The following is a 21,221-nucleotide window of genomic DNA, read 5'->3' on the forward strand; positions in this document are numbered from 1 at the left end:
GGTCACCGACAAACTGTGACCAAAAAACTAGTGGACAACCCTGTAGCTGAACACGCTGCCAAACATGATACCCCTCATCTCAATGAATGCTTCACAGCCTGTGCCATATGGATCCTTCCCACCAACACCACCTTTTCTGGATTGCGCAGGTGGGAACTTTCCCCGCAATAAATCCTATGTTTCCGTAACCCTCCTGGCCTCAACCTTCGTTAGTCACTGTCCTCACCCATCCAGCCCCCTCCCTGTTCCCATTCCAGCACTACAGAGCCATCATTTCACCACCACACCCAGTCTTTTAATTTCTTTTATTTTTATTTCTCTCCTTTCCGTTACTTATCCCCTCCCCCCTCCCCCCCTCCGCACCTTGTCTCCTACCCTCTGTATAAACTGCTACACTTCACTGTCCGCCACTCCCACCATACCATCCCTCCCCCTCCCTGCCCCGGCCTCCTCCTTATCCCCACCCGGTCGCCGCTCCCATCATGCACTGGTGCTGCTGCTCGCAGTGTAGTTTCAGCTCTCTGAGACTGCAGATGTGTGTGCAAGTTGTGCTTGCGTGTGTGTGTGTGTGTGTGTGTGTGTGTGTGTGTGTGTGTGTGTGTGTGTGTGTGTGTGTGTGCGCGCGTGTGCATGTGTGTCTACTGCTGACAAAGGCCTTAATGGCCGAAAGCTATGATTGTGTGAGTCTTTTTATTGTGCCTATCGCAGCTCAGCATCTCCACTATATGGTGAGTAGCAACTTTCTTTCTCTCGTATTATTAATAGTGTTCATCAGATTTTTCTATCCTTGTGTTCCTGGAAGTTAAGCTACAATCACTATTCCCTTTAACACAGAATGTTCCATCATAAAGCCAAACAACAGTTGAATCGCAGATTCACCGTTCCATATTAGCTCTTTGAGGTCATTCTAGAGGAACAAGGTAAAATCTAAATGTAGAAGGCTGAGTAAGAACTGAAAAACTGCCAATTTTGTATAAAAACTCTTGCCATGTGACCACGATGTCACCTTAATGAGTCCAGTACACAGACTTTTCCATGCTTCCCAGTTTCAACCACATAATTATTTAATCACTCTAGTCTCTCTTTTAGAAAATATTCAACGAAAATAAAATAATGTGTTGTAAAACTAAATATGCGTTAGCAATATGATGAAGTGAGATCTCAGTGGTGAGGTTTACTATACTTTCGAAAAATTAAAATAAAGATAATGTAATTCATCATATTCTGTTGTTTTCAAAATTATCTGTAGAAGATATTAATATAATATTAAGCTAATGAATGACATGAGCAAAGAAAAGTTTGGATATGTGTGAGGGACATCATCTCTCAGTGAATAATATCTGCATAAAGAAGAGCTGGTTTTCTGATATGAACATACTTAAGAATAAGAGAGACACTCAGCCAGTTTCACTGCAGCACAGGCCACCACCTAAGTGCCACTGCGTGTCCAAATATCAACTCTCTCATGAAACAGTATTTTGGAAGGAAAGCAGTAACAACAGATGATCTGGTGACTAACAAGCAACTCAGTGAACTATTATGCTGATTCCACACTGATTGCTTAAGGAACATAAGTACATGAACTAAGTGACACAAAATATAAAATTATGGTTGAAATAGTAAGATGTTAAAAAAATATATGTGTTGCATCTTATAACAAAAGTCACAGTATGAGAAACACTGAAGTGAGATATTTTAGGACTATGAAAGGCTGTATCAGAGTACACAGATTAAGAAACAGCTAAATTAGGAAGGCATTAAACATATTTAATATAACAAACAAATCTGATTTCTACAAATTATTTTTTTAAATTTTTTATAATTTCTAGATCGTGTACATTATAAAACATTAAAAAGTGATGACTAATTTCAATTGACTATGCAACCATCATCAGATCTTAGAAAGCACAAGGAATAGAAAATTCCACTTATGGTAAAATAAATGTCAGCATACTCACAAGGCTTCTATTTAGCTTGGAACATGTCAATGTGTCCGGCACTTTCAATGCAAAATTGAATAACCAGAAATGCAAAATTAATTACTTTAGAATGCTTAATGAGATTGCAGTCAATTATAAAACATGCTTACAACATCATTACTTCGAGTAACTTGTTAAAGTTGAGATATAAGGTTAGTTCAAAAATTCCGGAACACTGTTCACAAAATTTTTCTACATTTACCTTTTAATTATTGTGAATGATATTCTTCAAAATACTCCCCTCCACAATTGATACACTGCTCCCATTGCCATTTCCACTTCTGGAAGCAGTCTTGGTACACCTCTTGCTGGATTGCACAAAGCAACATCTGTGAATTTTCTTTTATCTCATTTATCATTGCAAATCTCCGCTTTTTCAAAGCAGTTTTCAACTTTGGGAAAAAAAAAAAAAAAAAAAAAAAAAAAAAAAAAAAAAAAAAAAAAAAAACGTGTCTGCAGGGGCCAGATCTGGAGGGTATGGAGGAAGAGGCAGCACAGCGAATCCGGGGTTTTTTTTTTTTTTTTCTCTCTCTCTCTCTCTCTCTCAATAGTCATGCACCATCACAGATGCATGTGTGGGTGCGTTATCATGTTGCAAGAGCCATGAATTGTCTCGCCACATTTCAGGCCACTTCCTTCTCACATTTTCTCACAGGCATCGCAACATGTCCCGATAGTACCATCGATTAACAATTTGTCCCTGTGGCACATATTCATGATGAACTAATCCTTCAAAGTCAAAGAAAACTATCAGAATGGCTTTGACATTTGACCTGACCTGAGTTTGTTTTTGTTGTGACAGTGCCATGAGATTTAAAAGGGCCGCTACGTCAGTACGCGAACACGGCGATAGAGGCGCTCCGCAGCTCGGCTGAGCGGGGGAGCGCCACCTGGCTATGAATGGCGCCGGCCGCATGTCACGGCACGGCAGTTGAGTGACAGATACGGAGTTGGTAGCATGTAACCCGATATTGTTTCTACGTTTGTATATCCACGCAATTTATTAGTGATTAAACGTTATAACACTTTTTGGCGACAAGGTCGGATATTTTTTTTCCTGCGTTGTGGAATTGTGTGTTCGTGTCGGGGCAGACATGGAACAGCTTCTGTAAGCGCTCATGGAACAACAAACACAGCTGACGGCTGCTATTCAAGCGTTGTCGATGTCGCTTACTCATCGTCTGTCTTCCTCTTCTCCGCCTCCGTTCCCTCCTTACGACAAGGCCGCTGAAGACTGTGAGGATTATGAGAAGCATTTGCGGCAACACTTCTTGGCTTTCGGCGTTGTCGACGCTCCTATGTGTAAGTCGTTATTTCTATCTTGGATTTCCCCACGGATCTATCAGCTGCTATCTCAGTTAGCCCCTCTGCGGGAACCTGCCTCTCTGTCCTTCCAAGAAATGTGTGACTTATTGTCTAACTATTACCGAAAAAACACCCACGTCGTTGCCGCCCGCGTGGCGTTCTACCGGTGTCGTAAACAGCCCCATCAATCTTAACGGGCTTGGGCGGCGGAACTACACGGTCTGAGTAGGAAATGTCAGTTTGTCACGGACACTCATCATGAGTCTTATGCTGATTCACTGGTTAGGGACGCTATTCTACGGCTTGCTCCTGATAAAGAAGTTCGGCAACGTGCCTTACAACTGCCAAACCCGTCGTTGTCGGAAGTGCTAGGCATCGCTAAATCTTTTGAAGTGTCTCACGCTGCTGGTGCGCAAATAGACGCGTGGTGTGATGTAGGTGCTGTACAGACCACTTTCGACACGGACAATTTGCCTGTTTCACAGGGGAACGACGATGTCGCGGCGGTTCACTCGCGTCAACAACGTCGCGTTGGGCCGCCACGCTCGCAGCGAAAACAGCAACCACAGAAGCAGGCTCGTTCCACACTTCCTTCTTGTCCACGTTGTTTCGTACAGCATGACAGGGCCGCGTGTCCAAAACGTTGGGCCACGTGTAATTCATGTAGGAAAAAATGCCACATTGCTTCTGTGTGTCAGTCCCCTAAAGTTCCTGTCGACGAGGACGAGGCATCGGACATGGATGTTAACTGTGTGCTTTCTCAAACAAATAAGTTGTTTGTTACTGTTCGTGTTCTGGATAAAGACTTTCGCGTGCAAGTGGACACTGGCTCTGCAGTGACTCTCATTAATTCTCGCATGTATTTGGAATTGGGCTCCCCTCCCTTGTCTCCAGTTACGCGAAATCTGCGAACTTATAATAAGCAGAAGATTCCTATTGTTGGCCAGTTTGATGCTTCCACTGCCTACAAGTCTGTTGTTAGGCCCCTCACGTTTTATGTGGTGGATCATGCGGGCACTGAAAACCTGTTCGGTTATGATGCTTTCCAGTTGTTCGGGTTCTCCATTGATGATGATGTGCACCTCATATCTGAGGATATTCCGTATCAACAGCTGGATGGATTGTGTTCTGAATTCTCGTCCGTGTTCTCTGCGGTCTGGGTTGTGCCAAGGATTTTGAAGCCCACATTACTCTTAAACCTACGGCTCGCCCTAAGTTTTTCCGGGCACGCCCTATTACGATGGCGTTGCGTGCACCTGTCAAGGCTGAGATAGACAGGTTAACAGCTTCGGGGATTCTCCTTCCTGTTACCTCCAGCGAATGGGCATCGCCAATCGTGGTGGTTTCTAAACCAAACGGGAGTCTGCGATTGTGTGGTGATTTTAAAGTCACTGTCAACGCTCAGAGCCTCATTGACACTTATCCTCTTCCCCGTCCTGAGGAGTTATTTATCAAGCTCGCTAGGGGCCAGTTCTTTTCCAAACTTGACTTATCGGAGGCGTACCATCAGTTGCCGTTGGATGCGTCTTCCAAGGAATTTCTCGTCATCAACACTCCTTGTGGGTTGTATCAGTACCAGTGGTTACCATTTAGCGTAGCTAGCGCGCCGGCCATTTTTCAGCAGTTTTTGGAACAGCTCACGGCTTCCGTTCCCGGCTGCATCAACTACCTGGATGACATTGTTGTCACGGGGGCCTCCACTGAGGAGCACCTTCGCAATTTGCGTTCACTGTTTCGGGTTCTGCGTTCGGCTGGGTTGAAGTGCAATCTGGACAAGTCACAGTTCTTCCAACCCTCCATTGTGTATCTTGGTTTCCACTTGTCCCGCGAGGGTAAACGTCCTCTACGACAGCATGCTGCGGCCATTACCGCTCTACCCCGGCCGTCTATGGTCAAAGAACTTCAGGCGTTTCTAGGCAAGATTGCTTATTATCACAAATTCATTCCATCCGCGGCGGCGGTGGCTCATCCTCTGCATCAGCTGTTACGCAAAAACGTTCGTTTCTGTTGGTCCAACGAGTGTGAGCTGACTTTTGTCCGCCTGAAGGCTCATTTGCAGTCGGCGCCTTGTCTTGCCACATTCCGTCCGGGTCAGCACTTGGTTCTGGCGACTGACGCGTCACAGTATGGCCTAGGGGCTGTTCTCGCCCATCGGTATGAGGATGGGTCGGAACGACCCATCGCCTACGCTTCCAAGACCCTCAACGATGCCCAACGGCGTTACTCTCAAATCGAAAAGGAGGCGCTCACTATAATTTATGCTCTAAAAAAGTTCAGCGTTTTTTTGTATGGTTCTAAGTTTCACCTCATCACCGACCACAAGCCGCTGGTCTCTCTGTTCAGCCCCTCGGCGTCGCTTCCGGATAAGGCAGCTCACCGCCTGCAACGTTGGGCCTTATACTTGTCTCGTTTTCACTATGAGATTCACTATCGCCCCACGGCCCAGCACGCCAAAGCTGACGCGTTGTCGCGTTTGCCGATGGGCCCCGACCCGGTTTTCGATCGAGATGAACTACTCTGTTTCCACATTGATGAGGAAGAACGTCGTGCGGTCGAGGGTTTTCCGCTTACAGGTTCACAGGTCGCGTCGGCTACTGCACGGGACCCGGTTCTGCGTAAGGTGATCGGTTTTGTTCAACGGGGTTGGCCGGACAGGATCAAGGGCCAGGCATCGGATCCCCTTCGCAACTACCATGCCTTGCGCCTTCGTCTGTCTGTTCGTGAGGGTGTTGTTCTTCTGGCCACGGATGGCGCATCTCCATGGGTCGTGGTGCCAGCCTCTCTTCGCAAAGATGTTCTCAAACTATTGCATGAAAGCCATTGGGGGATTTCTCGGACTAAGTCCCTGGCCCACAGGCATGTTTATTGGCCCGGTATTGATTCGGACATCGCCCACATGGTCACTGCGTGTGGTCAGTGTGCTCAACAACTGGCTGCACCCCGTACAATGCCCTCTCCGTGGCCTGATCCGGCGCAGCCATGGGAACGGGTGCACGCTGACTTTGCCGGCCCCTTCCTCGGCACTTATTGGCTACTGTTGATTGACGCCTTCTCGAAGTTTCCATTTGTTGTTCGATGTCCGTCGCCCACCACTGCGGTGACGACGCTGGCTTTGTCCAAAATCTTTGCGCTAGAAGGTCTTCCATCCACGATTGTCACAGACAATGGCCCTCAGTTCTCTTCGCAGGCCTTCTGTGATTTTTGTACTGGACAAGGGATTCATCATGTTACAGCACCGCTCTTCCATCTGCAATCGAATGGGGAGGTCGAGCGCCTTGTACGCACTTTCAAAAGCCAGATGAAAAAATTCCTTAGTGATTTCTCCACAGATGACGCTCTGTTGCAATTTCTGAGTTCTTATTGCTTCACGCATCTGGGTGATCGCAGCCCTGCTGAACTCTTGCATGGCCGCCAACCGCGCACTCTACTGCACCTGCTTCACCCTGTCAGGCCTTGTACTGTGTCCCCTAGTGTGGGAAAATACTCGGTGGGCGCCGACGTGTGGGCACGAGGGTATGGATCTCGCCCTAAATGGATTCCAGGGGTGGTCAAGGCTCGTCGCGGCCACCGGCTTTGTGAAATACGTACGGACGACGGCATGGTTGTTCGCCATTACGACCAGATGCGCCCACGAGTGGTGGCCACGCCGGTGCCACCGCCCCTTCTTTCGCCTCCACCAGCCCGAGAAGCCAGTCCTGTCGCTACTGCCGATCTTCCGTGCGTGTTGCTGCAGCCGACATCGCTACCACTTCAGAGTACGCTGGAACCGGCCCCAGTCGCGACGCCGCCTTCTCCGGGACCCATCTCGCTGGAGCACACCCCCAGGTCCACGACACCTATGGATGCTGCTCCGGAGTTTTCACCCATCATCTCGTCCAGGAGGCACGTTCCACGCACCAGCTTCCGTCCTGGACATTTTCGACCATACTCCAGTGTTTCTCCGCGGGATCTTCTCGAGACCTCCCAAGAGGCCATGGATGTCTCCGCACTGTCCGTGACTCCAAGGAAGTGAGTGTTTTTTTTTTTTCAAGGGGGGAAAAGTGTTGTGACAGTGCCACGATATTTCAAAGTGCCTCTACGTCAGTACGCGAACACGGTGATAGAGGCGCTCCGCAGCTCGGCTGAGCGCGGGAGCGCCACCTGGCTATGAACGGCGCCGGCCGCATGTCACGGCACAGCAGTTGAGTGACAGATACGGAGTTGGTAGCATGTAACCCAATATTGTTTCTACGTTTGTATGTTCATGCAATTTATTAGTGATTAAAGGTTATAACAGTTTTGGTCTTGGAGAACCTTTCCTGACCGATTGTGAAGACTGAACCTTGGTCTCAACATCATAACCATGTACCCATGTCTCATCACCACTTATGATTCTGTTACAGGATACTTCATTCTCATTTGTGCGATCCAAAAGTTCTTCACAGATTGTGACTCATGAGCTGCAGGATGAACTTGCTGGTAACACGATGCATTCCAAGATGCTTGGTCAGGATTTCACAACACAATCCAACTGAAATGTTACATTCTTCTGCAATCTTTTGCACACTCATTCTTCAATTGGAATGCACAATTTCATTGATGTTCCTGACAACATGAGTGTCGTCGGTAGACGTCAAAGGGCATCCTGAATGAGGGTCAGTTAACATCTCCCTGGCCATTTTTGAACTGTGTGAACCATTTGTAACTCCGAGTATGGCTTTAGCACTCATCACTGTAGGCTTCCTGCACCATTTGGTATTTCTCTGTACAGGTTTTCTTGAGCTTCATGCAAAATTTAATACTGATGCACTGCTTCTCTAACTCTTCCATCTCAAGATTCACAAATTGTGTGACAAAGAAAAATCGTAAGACTACAGCGTGAATTACACACCCACATAGTGCAGGTTAAATGCCTCATTATGCCACTGGTGCACTAGACACATTGCATCATTTGTAAATAGGCAAAATAGTGATCCATTGGTCCACAAAGAATGCCTCCAGTAAGCTAAGGCCCAGTTTCTATACTGTTTGGTCCACTAGAGATGTGATGCTGCTCTGAGAAATGGGCTTTTGTGAGACATCTGATGCCAAATGTCATTGCATGCAGTTTCCTTCGGGATATTGATTTGGAAACAGGTTGAGATGGATCTGCTCTCATTGACAGTTGCAGTTCAAGTGGAGTTTGAAACTTAGTCAAGGGCAAGGTGTGACACTCGTCCCCAGTCCCTGTCAGTTAAGAATAGTTTTGTGTCACGTGTTCTTACCGTGTGCTACATGGCTGTGAGTGCTACACCATTCCTTCTCAACAGATTGGACAGTCTGTGTTGAAACACTACAAGTTGGGCACCTTCATTCACAATATTGTTATTGACATGTCCAAACACAATAGCTCCTGTCTGCCATGTCTTCGTGGTGATCGATCATACTGCGGTAATTGGCACATACACACCACCCCATTGGCACATACACATCACTTCACTGAAATGGCTGAGGTGACTAATATTCCACAAACAAAAATGTTCTATTATCATATGTCATCATGTATATGTCCATATATAATTTTGGAAAAACTTACAGTGATGTTTTCTTTTTTATTCCCAATGAAGGAATTTTTCCCACTCCTGTATCAGAATCCTCAGGGCTTTCTGTTGGTAGGAGACCTCAAAACAAGAATATGTAATGAACTGATTTTAAAAAATAATAAATAAACTTGATACAGTTTTACAGGCATTAGCAACGAAGTTATCTCATGCTTAATTTTTAACAGTTACCACAAATGGGTAATGCTACACTAGTAATGAATAGCTATAGCCACTGGGATCTACACGATTATGTCAAAGACAAGCTATTCTTCCATCACACAGAAAGCAAAATGTTAATTTACACATATACTACAAATATTGGGATAGATCGCTTCTCATAAAATAGGAGATGTTGAGCATAAGATGGGCACAAAGAAAAAAACTGAACAAACCTGTCCACTGTTCAGAATGTCCTCTAGTTTGTTGGTAGTGATCTTTCTTCAGATACATACTGCATTCAATGTTTGATTTTCTACTAATTCATACTCAATTTATGATGTCCCACTTTCATACTGACATGTAGCAGACAAATCTACAATCTAAAAAAAATTATGAAACAGGCAATGGCAAATGACATGCAGGATATGAAAAGAATCTTTTTTTTTTTTTTTTTTTAAATCTTAAGATAAAAATGGGTACAAATGTGCAACACTCATAGAAAATCTTGAAATTCTATGGGAACAGTTCATCGCAACACATTACAAGATGGGTTGACTAAAATAGCTTCAGTTCTATTAGATGATGTGCATATGTGAAATGGAGAAATTTAAACACAGTACGCTAATTGTATTGTACATAACTGATTAATTACCAATGGGATCCTTAGAAATATGTTACTTCATCTGTTGGCTGTGAGTCAATGAGTTTTTCTATTTAGAGTAGTGGAGCTAAACCACAGGATGGAGAGAAAAATAAATAAACGGGAGGATACAAGTGATTGAGAGTGTGTTTGGAAAACTAAATACAGATTTCAAAATGAAGTTTCTAATGTATCTGAAACGAAAAGTTTACAATAAGACGTGTACTACCACTTTTGACTTATGGCACTGAGACACTGACTATTAATGTGAAAACCATTGAAAAAGCATGGTTCGTAGAATACACACGAAACCAAACAAGTAGATCAGGGAACATATGGAGTAAAGATGTAACTATGACAATGACAAAATTTCAATGGAGATGGATGGGACACATAAGAAGGTGAGCACAAGGTAGACAAATTATGGAGGTTCTTTGCTGGATTTCAAGAGAAAAGAAAAGACTGACACAATTACCTAATGGAAGGCAGGTTAACAGCTGCAGAAAACATGTAGGAGCAGCACTGAAGACTGCACTACATGGAAATGTTAAGGATCTTTATCCAGCAATTGACATCAAATGGATTGTGGTGGTGGTGGTGGTGGTTGTTCATCATAGATTACAATGGTGTGCTGAAGCAGGAAATGAATTTAGATCTCTGCCTTTTGTAGACAAAAAACTTCCAAATGAGCTATCAGGACATGTCTCATGTACAGACCTAATGTTCCCTTTCAGGATTTTCAGGGGCTAGCTACAAAGTGCAATAATTTTGAATGTTAAGGCCAATGAATAAGATCTTACATCATGTAATGCACTTTGACCCTTGATTAAGTCATACTATCTGCCTTTGTCTCTCAAAAGAATTAGAGGTGCTAGATTGACCACAATCCACATAGAGCTTTTAAGGAGATTAGTACAGGAGCACCATCTTCAGTCCTCACAAGTAAACAGGTTATACATTGTCACATACCTGAGTTGTTGTGGTATTGTTCATGAAAGTTATGAAACCAGTTAAAAACCTATTAGTACTAGCACAATCAAGTAATCAACAAAACAATAATCAAGAAAGTATGAAATATCTTTAATTACACTTACCATTCTTCTTTCTCTCGGTCAGTTCGTGCAAACAAGTAGAGACAATTGTGGTCGATAGTAGACTTTTCAATATGACAAAATGTGTCATCATCACTAAGTTCACCACTCAGTTCTTCATCTTCCTCTGTTGCTGAGACTTTATCAGACTCTGCCACTGCTTCTGTTATGCATGATGAAAGATTATGTCACAAAAAAGTGAGAATAGCTAAAAACTGATGCAAGGCCTGCCTTATTGAAATATTAAAGAGTATGGGTCCCAATCTTACCAAAAATGCAGCAAACAAAGAGGTATTTGTTTTCTTCTGGAAAATGTGTGAAGTACAATCATATTGTTGTTCCAAACCAATTCTAATAATGTGCAATCCCTATCATTTCTGGTATCATATCTGAAGTTTCCTACTGAAGATTCATTCCTCAGTCTTTGCCCTACTTTCATAATAAAAGTCCCTGTCATCAACTTGTAGATGTATTTGCTGTCATCTACAACCTTTTGCTACTTTCCCCAGGGGTTTCTATCGGTAGAAATGAAGGTAACAAATAGTCCGTACTAAAAGTCTGAACTGATGGGGTATGAGAACAGTGGTGTGGGATGTGCAAGCAGAGGATGACCTTTAAAGGTCACTTTACATTTTTCTTGAATGACCCAAAAAACTGTGGCTTCTACCAAAATGTTTTCCTACATGAAATTAGATTATCCCCAACTTCCTACAAAAATTATCCTACTCAGTTTTATACGGGACTAATAGTTTCTGTACTGAAGGAGATGGAAAAACTGTAGGTTATTAAAAATAGTGCTTTAATGTTATAAAAGTAATCTTTAATGTTAAATGAAGTGGGTTAAGAGCAAAACTATTACATGTTAGTACCACGTTTAAGTGCAGTAGAATCGTATTAAGGGATAAATTGTGGAACAGGGTGGAGGGGGCAGAAGTGGATAGTAGGAGTACAAGGGAACATAGTTCATCAGATTATGGTCATGCATGTCCCTCCTTCACAGGTCTGCAAACTGAAGAGAAAGCAGGTGGTTCCCTACTCTCTCTACCCCACTACATCACTGAAAGCCACTACAGGATGTTTCACAAAGGATGTTCCTTCAGCATCTCACATTATGAGTCACTAGCAAAGCAATGTGTAGACACTGCAAGTAGGTGTGGGTCCTTTTCTTTCCCCCACAGTGTGAGTTAACATGACATTGAATACAAATATGAGTTGACTACAACTATGAGTTGGTAGTAATACTAATGCAAGAGAAGTACGGGCAGATTCTACCTAACACTGCACATTGTTGTACACTAATTGATGGGAAATCGATTCTTAGTCATCCTGTACAGAAGCTGTAGCATTCTTCTGGGAAAAGTGACTTCCTCCACCATGAGTGCAGCTTACTATTCAATTTAGGGACAGACTATACCCTCCCAGCATTTCCTGTCCAATTCTCATATGTAAGTAGACAAAATAACTTCATTGAGCTTGTGCTTACATAATGGAGTTATTTTCAGTTATTAAATTATTATTTATTTGCATTGGTAAGTGAGCACTTATGTAACATTCATTCTTATAAACAATGGCTCAGAAGTGCTCAGTCTGTACTTGTTATGTTGTCAGTGAACTACGCAGTGTTGATGGGAAAGGGATTGGATTGGATTGGATTGGATTGGTAAGTATGGCATTAGCTGTTATCTCTCACTGAAAGCTTGTTGTAAAGCTGTGTAGTTCTGTAGTAGTTATTTAGTAGTGAATTACTGAATGACCAGAACATTACTGCACTTATGTCACCATTGTGATAACTTTTCTATTCGGAATTGCTGGCACTTGTATAATGGGCTGCACTCAGTGAAGCCAATTGCCTCACATCCACACTGAAACATTTGCTGTTTCATAAGACCTACTGACCTACTTCACTTGCAGAGGGAGACAATTTAAGCCTCTGGGTTTCTTCATATGCTGGGAGAGCTGAGGCTGGGGTTATGCATTTGATACCTCTCACACGGTAAAAAGAAGTCCTCTCAGTGATACTGGTGACAATAAATCAATATTGTAAAATGCATATTGACAGTACATTACACTTGGGACAGGTCCTTCAGTGTGGTAATCTGCTGACAGCTCCAGCTGTTGAAATTTTTTACGTAACAGCTCACATAACAAGTGCAAATAAGTACTAATTTAACACTATATAAACACAAGCTCAGTAAAGTTATTTTGTCTTCTCACACAAGATAACTGCACAGAAAAAGCTGGGGAAGTATAGCCCATCAGAATAATGGAAAGCAAGCAGCATTCATGGTGGGGAAAGTTGCCTTTCCCAGAAGAATGCTACAGCTGCCAAACAGGACAACTAAGAATCAATCTCCCCTCCCAAAGTGTGACGAGATTTACGTAGATTCCATCCATGTGGGTTTCTTGCATTAGTATTATTAGTAACTCCTATGTGTATTTCATACGCAGTTTGTGGAAAACAACCCTCACCCCTTGGGCATGTCTGCACACTGTGTTGCCAGTGATTCACAAGGCATGCTGCAGACACTTCGTATAACTCTGTGAAACACACAGTAATTGCACCTTGTTACATAGTGGGATAGATACAGTAGGGAATCACCTGCTCACTTTTCATTTTGCAGACCCATAATGCAGGAGAGTACATGAGCACACTCCAGCGACCCATCTTTTATTGTTGTTCTACCCTTAACCCCTGCCCCCTCCATCCTGTTATCTCCCCAGAACACGACATTCCTTAATACAGCTTTATTGCACTTAAGAGATGGTACACACATTTAATATTGGTTCTTAACCTACTTCAATTAACAGTTCACAGTTATTTTATCTCTGTTTTTAATAAACTGTGATTTTTCCACCCTCTGCAATGCAGAAACTATTACTCTTGCAGAAAAAATGAATAGAATCTTTTTTTTTTTTTAGGAAATTTAATGTAACATTTGTAGGATATTTAAGTTTGTACTCAGAAACATTTTTATTGCTAGCTGCAGTTTCGGAGTTCCCCACTCTGGGAATCAACGATCTTAACAATTTTTGTCTGTTATTGGCATTGGTACTGGCGAGATATTGGTTCTGGGGATTAATTTCAAGTTTGAAGTGAGATAACAAATAAAAAGTGAAACATTTGTTATAAATTAACAATTTTCTGATTTTTTCTCCTTTACTTGCACTGTAAAACCTTGCTTCTTTCCAAACATCATGATTCCAGGTCAACATGGAGTACACTATAAGTTTTGATGAGCAAGTTTGAGAGTATCAAAATATGTGACATAAATGGCCATGTCTTTTGGACTGGCTTAGAAGCTAATGTTTATTACACCACCATGGACCATTGACATTAGTATGTGACGTAAGTTTCAACTTGATAGGTCTACTGTTCCAGAGTAAACACTAATATTCTAATTAAATCACAGAATGAGGAAAATCTGCAGGAGGCTGCGTTATTAGTTATGCATATCTTAATGCACTGGTTCAGGACCAATATGCTCATCATACATTCTGAGAAAAAACTGTGGCAGTTAACTTTCACGCCACATAAAACCTCCATCCTGCAAACCCAGTTCTCACTACTGAAGGAAAAAATGTGTCGAAGGTCAGTCATACAAAATTTCTAGGCATTCATGTTCACGCAGATTTGAATTGGGAGGTGCACCTAACCAATTTAAATAAGAGCCAGAATTCACTAGCATATGCTGTTAGGATCCTCACTCAGAATACAAGCTGCTCGTCAGTGCTAACAATGTACCATTGTAGTATACAGTCGCTACTTATGTACTGAATAATTTTTTGGGGGAATTCCACAAATTCTACAAAAACATTTAAAATACAGAAAAAGATTATCAGAGGGTGATGAAAAAGCTAAATGCAAGGTTTCCTGTAGACCACTCTCGAAATATTGCCGCTGCCTTGCTTGTATAAACATGAAATACTAATTTTCACAAAAGTGAGCATCTTGAAAAAGGAAAACCTCTTCTGACACAACTATGATATACACACACATGAAACTAGGAAGAAGATGAACCTACACATGAACACAGTAAATACAAAAGAGTGTATCAAACTGGAGCTATGTTATAAAACCATTTGCCTGCTTACCTAAAATGGATTTAAAATAAAGTTAAAACAGTTCTTGCTTGACCACTGCTTCTATTCTTTGTCTTAATTTATGGAACACTGTAATAAGTAAATCCTATTTACCAAATTTTACTAAATGTCAATTCATAATATATTTTATTTTGTGCTTATCATGTCATCTCACTTAATAACTGCTATAATCACACGTAGAAGCAATGTAGTACACCAACCTACATTATTATGCATTTTGATTATGTCAACAATATAGTGTAAATTAACTAGATTTACCACTGTCCTATATCACATGTACAAACAATGTACTAAAAGGAGTCTTGGACAAATAAACAAAGAGAAAAAGGGGTTTTGACAGATGGACAAACAGACGGACAAACAACTGGTCAAAAATCAACATTTTTTTTTATTTTCATTATTTTGTGTGTGTGTGTGTGTGTGTGTGTGTGTGTGTGTGTGTGTGTGTGATAAAATTACAAATTAACCATTTCCAGAGTGCCCCCTCCCCCCTTATGGCAAGAACTGCTTCCAGTGATTGTTCTGCAATTGTGTAAGTATACAATAAGGGCTCTTTGGGTTCTGTCTATACATTTACAATACATTACATTTGTTTATGTTAAGGGCCAATTGGAATTCCCTGCACCAAGTGTCGATCCTCTGCAGATCTTCCTGCATTTTCCCACAATTTCCTAGCATTGCAAATTCTCTGAAGACAACAGTACTATCCATAAAAAGCCTCAATGAATGTCCAACATTATCTACTAGTCATTTATATATATTGTGAAAAGAAATGGTCTTATAACACTCCCTTGCAGCACATCTGGGGTTACTTTTTTTGTCTGAAGACCTCTCCACTGAGAATGACATGCTGCATTCTGTTCATGAACTCTTCAATCCAGTCACACAGTTGGTCTGGTGTTCTGTACGCCCATATTTTGTTATTGAGTGGCAATGCTGAACTGTATCAAATAGTTCCTGGAAGGCAAGGAACACAGCTCTACCTGGGAGCCTGTATCCACCGCTTTCCAGGTCTCTTGAATAGCAGAGAGAGCTGGGTTACAAAGAAAGGTTATTTTTGGAACCCTTATTGATTGTTATAGAGAAGACTTTTGTTCTCCAGAAATGTTACAATATGTGAGCATAAACACATTCCAAAATTCTACAACAGACATATGCCAGAGACAAAGGCCTAAAGTTTTTTGCATGTGTTAGATTACCCTTTTTTAAACAGGGAAGAGCTGTGCATTTTTCCTCCAGATACCACAGCACACTGCTGACAGCAGAGGGGCATGACACTCCTGCCTACCACTGCACAAAAATTTGGAACTACACAATTTTTCCCCCATTCGACCTTTTTTGCTCTTTATTGATTAGGCTATAAAATGAAAAGTAAAACCTTATATTCCTTGAGCTGCAAGTGAATATTCTTAGAAGTTCAAACTGTTATGGGGAAAACTAGAAATGCTTAAAAGAAATACATGTGAATCAGTGCTTTGTGCAGAAGGCTGTATGATAAATTATTCTCTGTAGTATATGGACTGCAAATGGTTACTAATGTGAAGGGATAATTTTCTATGTAGCTTTTAGTGAAACAGTATGTTTCTTACTACAAGCATTTGTCAGCTCAGATTTTTCAAAAGTTCCCTGTAACTCTCCTGCAAGTCATCCAAGCTTGTTACACTTTGTTTTGATATTATTTGTACTTGCTAGTACTGTGTTCGTCCAGCCTGACATGCATCCTAAACACTTGAGCAGTAACCAATCCATCCCTGGATTAGTACTCATAATCAATCTATTTAGTAGACAACTATCACCCCATGATTGCCTCGCAGGACTCCACCAGCTGTCAGATACGTCCACCTACAAACCTTGTCACGGTGACCCCATCCCAGAAATCCTGCAGGATCTCCAGTCACTCCTCAAATCCTTAGACCCACAACAGAATATCTCCCCAGAGTCCATCTCTCTGCTCACCCCTACCACTCCTCGCACTCCTACCATCTACATGCTTCCTAAAGTCCATAAAACCAAACACCCAGGATGCACCATTGTGGCCTGTTACTGTGCCCCCACTTAGAGAATCTCTGTTTTCATAGACCTATTACCCAGAACCTACCATCCTATATAAAAGATACCAACCATTTCCTTCACCGACTCTCCACAGTTGATGTTCCTTTACCACACAGTGCCCTGCACATCACTACTGATGCCACCTCTCTTTATACTAACATCCCTAATGCCCGTGGCCTTAACACTGAACACTACCTGAACATTACCTTTCCCAATGCCTGAAGGATTTCAAACCAACAACCTCCTTCCTAGTTGCCGTGACCAGCTATATCCTCACCCACAATTACTTCTCCTTTGAAGGCATCACTTAGAAAACAAATCCGAGGTATGGCTATGGGCACCCACATGACACCATCCTATGCCAACCTATTCATAGGCCATCTGGACCATTTACAGGAATCCTTCCTAAACACCCAGAATCCTACACCTCTCACCTGGTTCAGATTCACTGATGACATCTTTGTGATCTGGATTGAGGGTGAGGACACCCTGTCCACATTCCTCCAGAACCTGAACAACTCCTCCCCCATACGCTTCATCTGGTCCTACTCAACCTAACATAACAAGCCATCTTCTTAGATGTTAACCCCCACCTCAAAGATGGCTACATCAGTACCTCCGTCCATATCAAAACTGCTAACCACCAGCAATACCTCCACTTCGATAGCTGCCACCCATTCCATACCAAGAAGTCCTTTCCATACCGCCTAGCCACCCATGGTTGTTGCAACTGCCGTGATGTGTGGTCCCTCTCGAAATATACCGAGGGTCTTACTGAAGGCTTCACATACCTTGATTATCCTCCCAACCTTGTACAAAAACAAATCTCCTGTGCCTTATCCTTCCAGGGTCAAACCACTTCCCAAAGTCCCACCGTCCTGCCAAAGAGGAGCATTCCCCTCATAACCCCTCCACAGTGGTAGTCCACAGAACCTACACAATATACTCGTCCATCGATACACAACCCTTGCTCCAAACCCCTTACCTCATGGCTCATACACCTGTAATAGACCTAGATACAATACTGTACCATACATCCTCCCACCACCACCACCACCACCACCACCACCACCACCACTCCAGTCCAGTCACAAACATCACCTGTCCCATCAAAGGCAGGGCTACCTGTGAAACCAGTCATGTGATCTACAAGCTAAGTTGCAACCACTGTGCTGCATTCTATGTGGGCATGACAACTAACAAGCTGTCTGTCTGTGTGAATGGCCACTGACAAACTGTGGCCAAGAAACAGCACACTGCCCAACACAATGTTCTTCATTTCAATGACTGCTTCACAGCCTGTGCCATCTGGATCCTTCCCATCAAAACTAGCTTTTTTGAACTGTGCAGGTGGAAACATTCCCTGCAATATATCCTACATTCTCGTAATCCTCCTGACCTCAACCTTCGTTAGTCGTCATCCTCACCCACCCAGCCCCTTCCCTGATCCCACTCCAGCACTACATAGCCCTCATTCCACCATTGCACCCAGGCATTTAACTTCTCTGCTTTTCTGCCATCCCTCCACCACTCCCCTGCTGACCGTCTAACCTCCCAACTGCACATAGCTGCCCTACCCTCTCTCCACCTCGTACCCATGCGCTTCCCAGCAGCATTGCACTATCCGCCACCCCTACCCTATTATCCCACCTCCTTACCCCCAGCCAGTTGCCATCCCCATCATGTACTGGTGCTGCTGCTCGCAATGTGGCTTGAGTTGCATGAGACTGCAGTCATGTGTGTGTGAGTTGCATTTGTGTGTGTGTGTGTGTGTGTGTGTGTGTGTGTGTGTGTGTGTGTGTGGGAGAGAGAGCGCGTGTGCGCGCGCGCAGTCTTTTCGTTGTGCCTATCTGCGCCTCAGTATCTCCGCTGTATGGTGAATGGCAACTTTCCTTTTCAAAATATGTTTACATTCCGTCCTTGATTTTACAAATGATGGAGGCTATTTATAGACCTTATCTATAAGGTCGTACATCTGCATATACGAAATAAGCACGGATGAATGACAGAGCTTATTTTGTGTACTTAAAAGAAACCTATGAAAATATGGAGGTTCTCCTGAAGGCATTAAACTATTCGAAATAGAAAGTAATAGGAATGCTGCTGGGACAACAATTAGGTTTTAGAATGCTTCCTTATTTTCTGTGTCTCTGTGACAGTCATGCACGTGAATCGCATAGGAGTAGAATATAATGGCCTATCAGAACAACAATGAATTCTGGGGAGAAAAATGTCATAAAAGTATTTCTGGTGATATGAGAGAAAATCATCCTGCTGCATCTTCATCTTAAACTGGAAATCATGAAACAGTTCATCAAAGCATTGGCTGAAGATGGTGATTGTTTTAAGTATATAAGTTCCAAATTTTGTTTTTTGACTGAGGCTGTTGTTAATGAAGGGATATTTGAAAAGGTACTGACACAAGAAGAACGACTGGATTGGGTAGGATTTAGGATGTGTGTGACAATTTCTTAGGGACTAGGAAACACCCAGATTTCAAAGCCTTGGTGGAAAATATGTTGATAACTCTGAATAATTTAGGATGCAGTATAAGCCTTAAAATCCATTTTATTCATGGCCATCTTGACTTCCTCCCCCACCATCTTGGACATGTTACCGAAGAACGAGGATAAAGGACTCATCAAGATATGAAAGAAATAGAAGCACATTATCAAGGCTGGTGGAACGATGGCCGACTACAGTTGATCTCTAGAAAGAGAGAATGTGGAGCTACAGCACAAAAGAAAATCTCGAAGGTGAAAGTTCCATGTGAAGAGGAAGCGGTACTGAAGAAGTGCTGTGTTTTCGTAAGACTTGTCATATATTGAACTTAAATTGTGATTAGGTCTATGAAAAAATGAGTGCTGTTTGATTTTGTTTGCTGCATACATTTACACACATCAAAAACAGTTTTGCATCAACCCGCTTTCCAGAACTCCTGAAGACAGATGTTGGCTGTGGATATTGTATTACACACACAGACCCTTTGACTGTTCAGAAATACCACTAAACCCTCCCAAAGATGTAAGCAACCATGCATGAACAGCACCTATTAGACAGAGGGGGTCCGACAGCTAATCAGTTCCAGTCATTCCACCAGGAAGGAGATACACAGCTAGTGTTGACTGTAGTTCAACCATGCCTAGGCGGTCAATCCATGGTTCGATCACATCCACATTGTTACTTTGTGCCAGGAAGGGCTATCAACAAGGGAAGTGTCCAGGTGTCTCAGAGCAAACCAAAGCGATGTTGTTCGGACATGGAGGAGACACAGAGAGAAAGGGACTGTCGATGACTTGCCTCGCTCAGGCTGTCCAAGGGCTACTACTGCAGTGGATGACTGGTACCTACGGATTATGGCTCGGAGGAACACCGACAGCAACACCACCATGTTGAATAATGCTTTTCATGCAGTGACAGGATGTCATGTTACGACTCAAACTGTGCGCAATAGGCTGCATGATGCGCAACTTCACTCCTGAAGTCCATGGCGAGGTACATCCTTGCAACCACGACACCATGCAGCGCAGTACAGATGGGCCCAACAACATGCCGAATGGACCACACAGGATTGGCAACACTTTCTCTTCACTAATGAGTGTCGCATATGCCTTCAACCAGACAATCATCGGAGATGTGTTTGGAGGCAATCCAGTCACACTGAATCCCTTAGACACATGGTCCAGCGAGTGCAGCAAGGCAGAGAATCCCAATGTTTTGGGGTGGCATTATGTAGGGCCGACGTACACCGCTGGTGGTCATGGAAGGCACTGTAATGGCTGTATGATACGTGAATGCCATCCTCCGACCAATAGTGCAACCATATCGGCAGCATATTGGCAAGGTGTTCATCTTCATGGACGACAATTCGTGCACTCATCGTGTTGCACATCTTGTGAATGACTTCCTTCAGGATAATGACATCGCTCGACTAGAGTGGCCAGCATGTTCTCTAGACATGGACCCTATCGAAAATGCTTGGGATAGATTGAAAAGGACTGTTTAAGGACGATGTGACCCACCAACCAGTCTGAGGGGTCTACACTGAATCGGCGTTGAGGAGTGGAACAATATGGGCCAATAGTGCCTTGATGAACTTGTGGGTAGTATGCCACAACGAATACAGGCATGCTATCAATGCAAGAGGACATGCTACTGGGTATTAGAGGTACTGGTATGTACAGCAATGTGGACCACCACCACTGAAGGTCTAGCTGTACGGCAGTACAACAGGCAATGTATGGTTTTCATGAGCAATAAATAGGGCGGAAATGATGTTTATGTTGATCTCCATTCCAATTTTCTATACAGGTTCCAGAAATCTTGGAACTGA

At 43.0% G+C, this 21,221-nt stretch overlaps 1 protein-coding gene across 5 annotated transcripts in view; it reads right to left on the reverse strand.

The window, feature by feature from the left end:
- LOC126194848 (testis-expressed protein 2) overlaps nucleotides 1–21,221 on the reverse strand; it is a 407,145-nt gene that overhangs the window by 182,755 nt on the left and 203,169 nt on the right. For all 5 annotated transcript variants that reach the window (XM_049933193.1, XM_049933191.1, XM_049933190.1 and 2 more), the window contains exon 7: nucleotides 10,739–10,898. In XM_049933193.1, the coding sequence (XP_049789150.1) occupies nucleotides 10,739–10,898 (160 nt within the window). The remainder of the gene's footprint in view (nucleotides 1–10,738; nucleotides 10,899–21,221) is intronic.

This window comes from Schistocerca nitens, chromosome 7, assembly GCF_023898315.1.
Source record: "Schistocerca nitens isolate TAMUIC-IGC-003100 chromosome 7, iqSchNite1.1, whole genome shotgun sequence".
Taxonomy (NCBI): Eukaryota; Metazoa; Arthropoda; class Insecta; order Orthoptera; family Acrididae; genus Schistocerca; species Schistocerca nitens.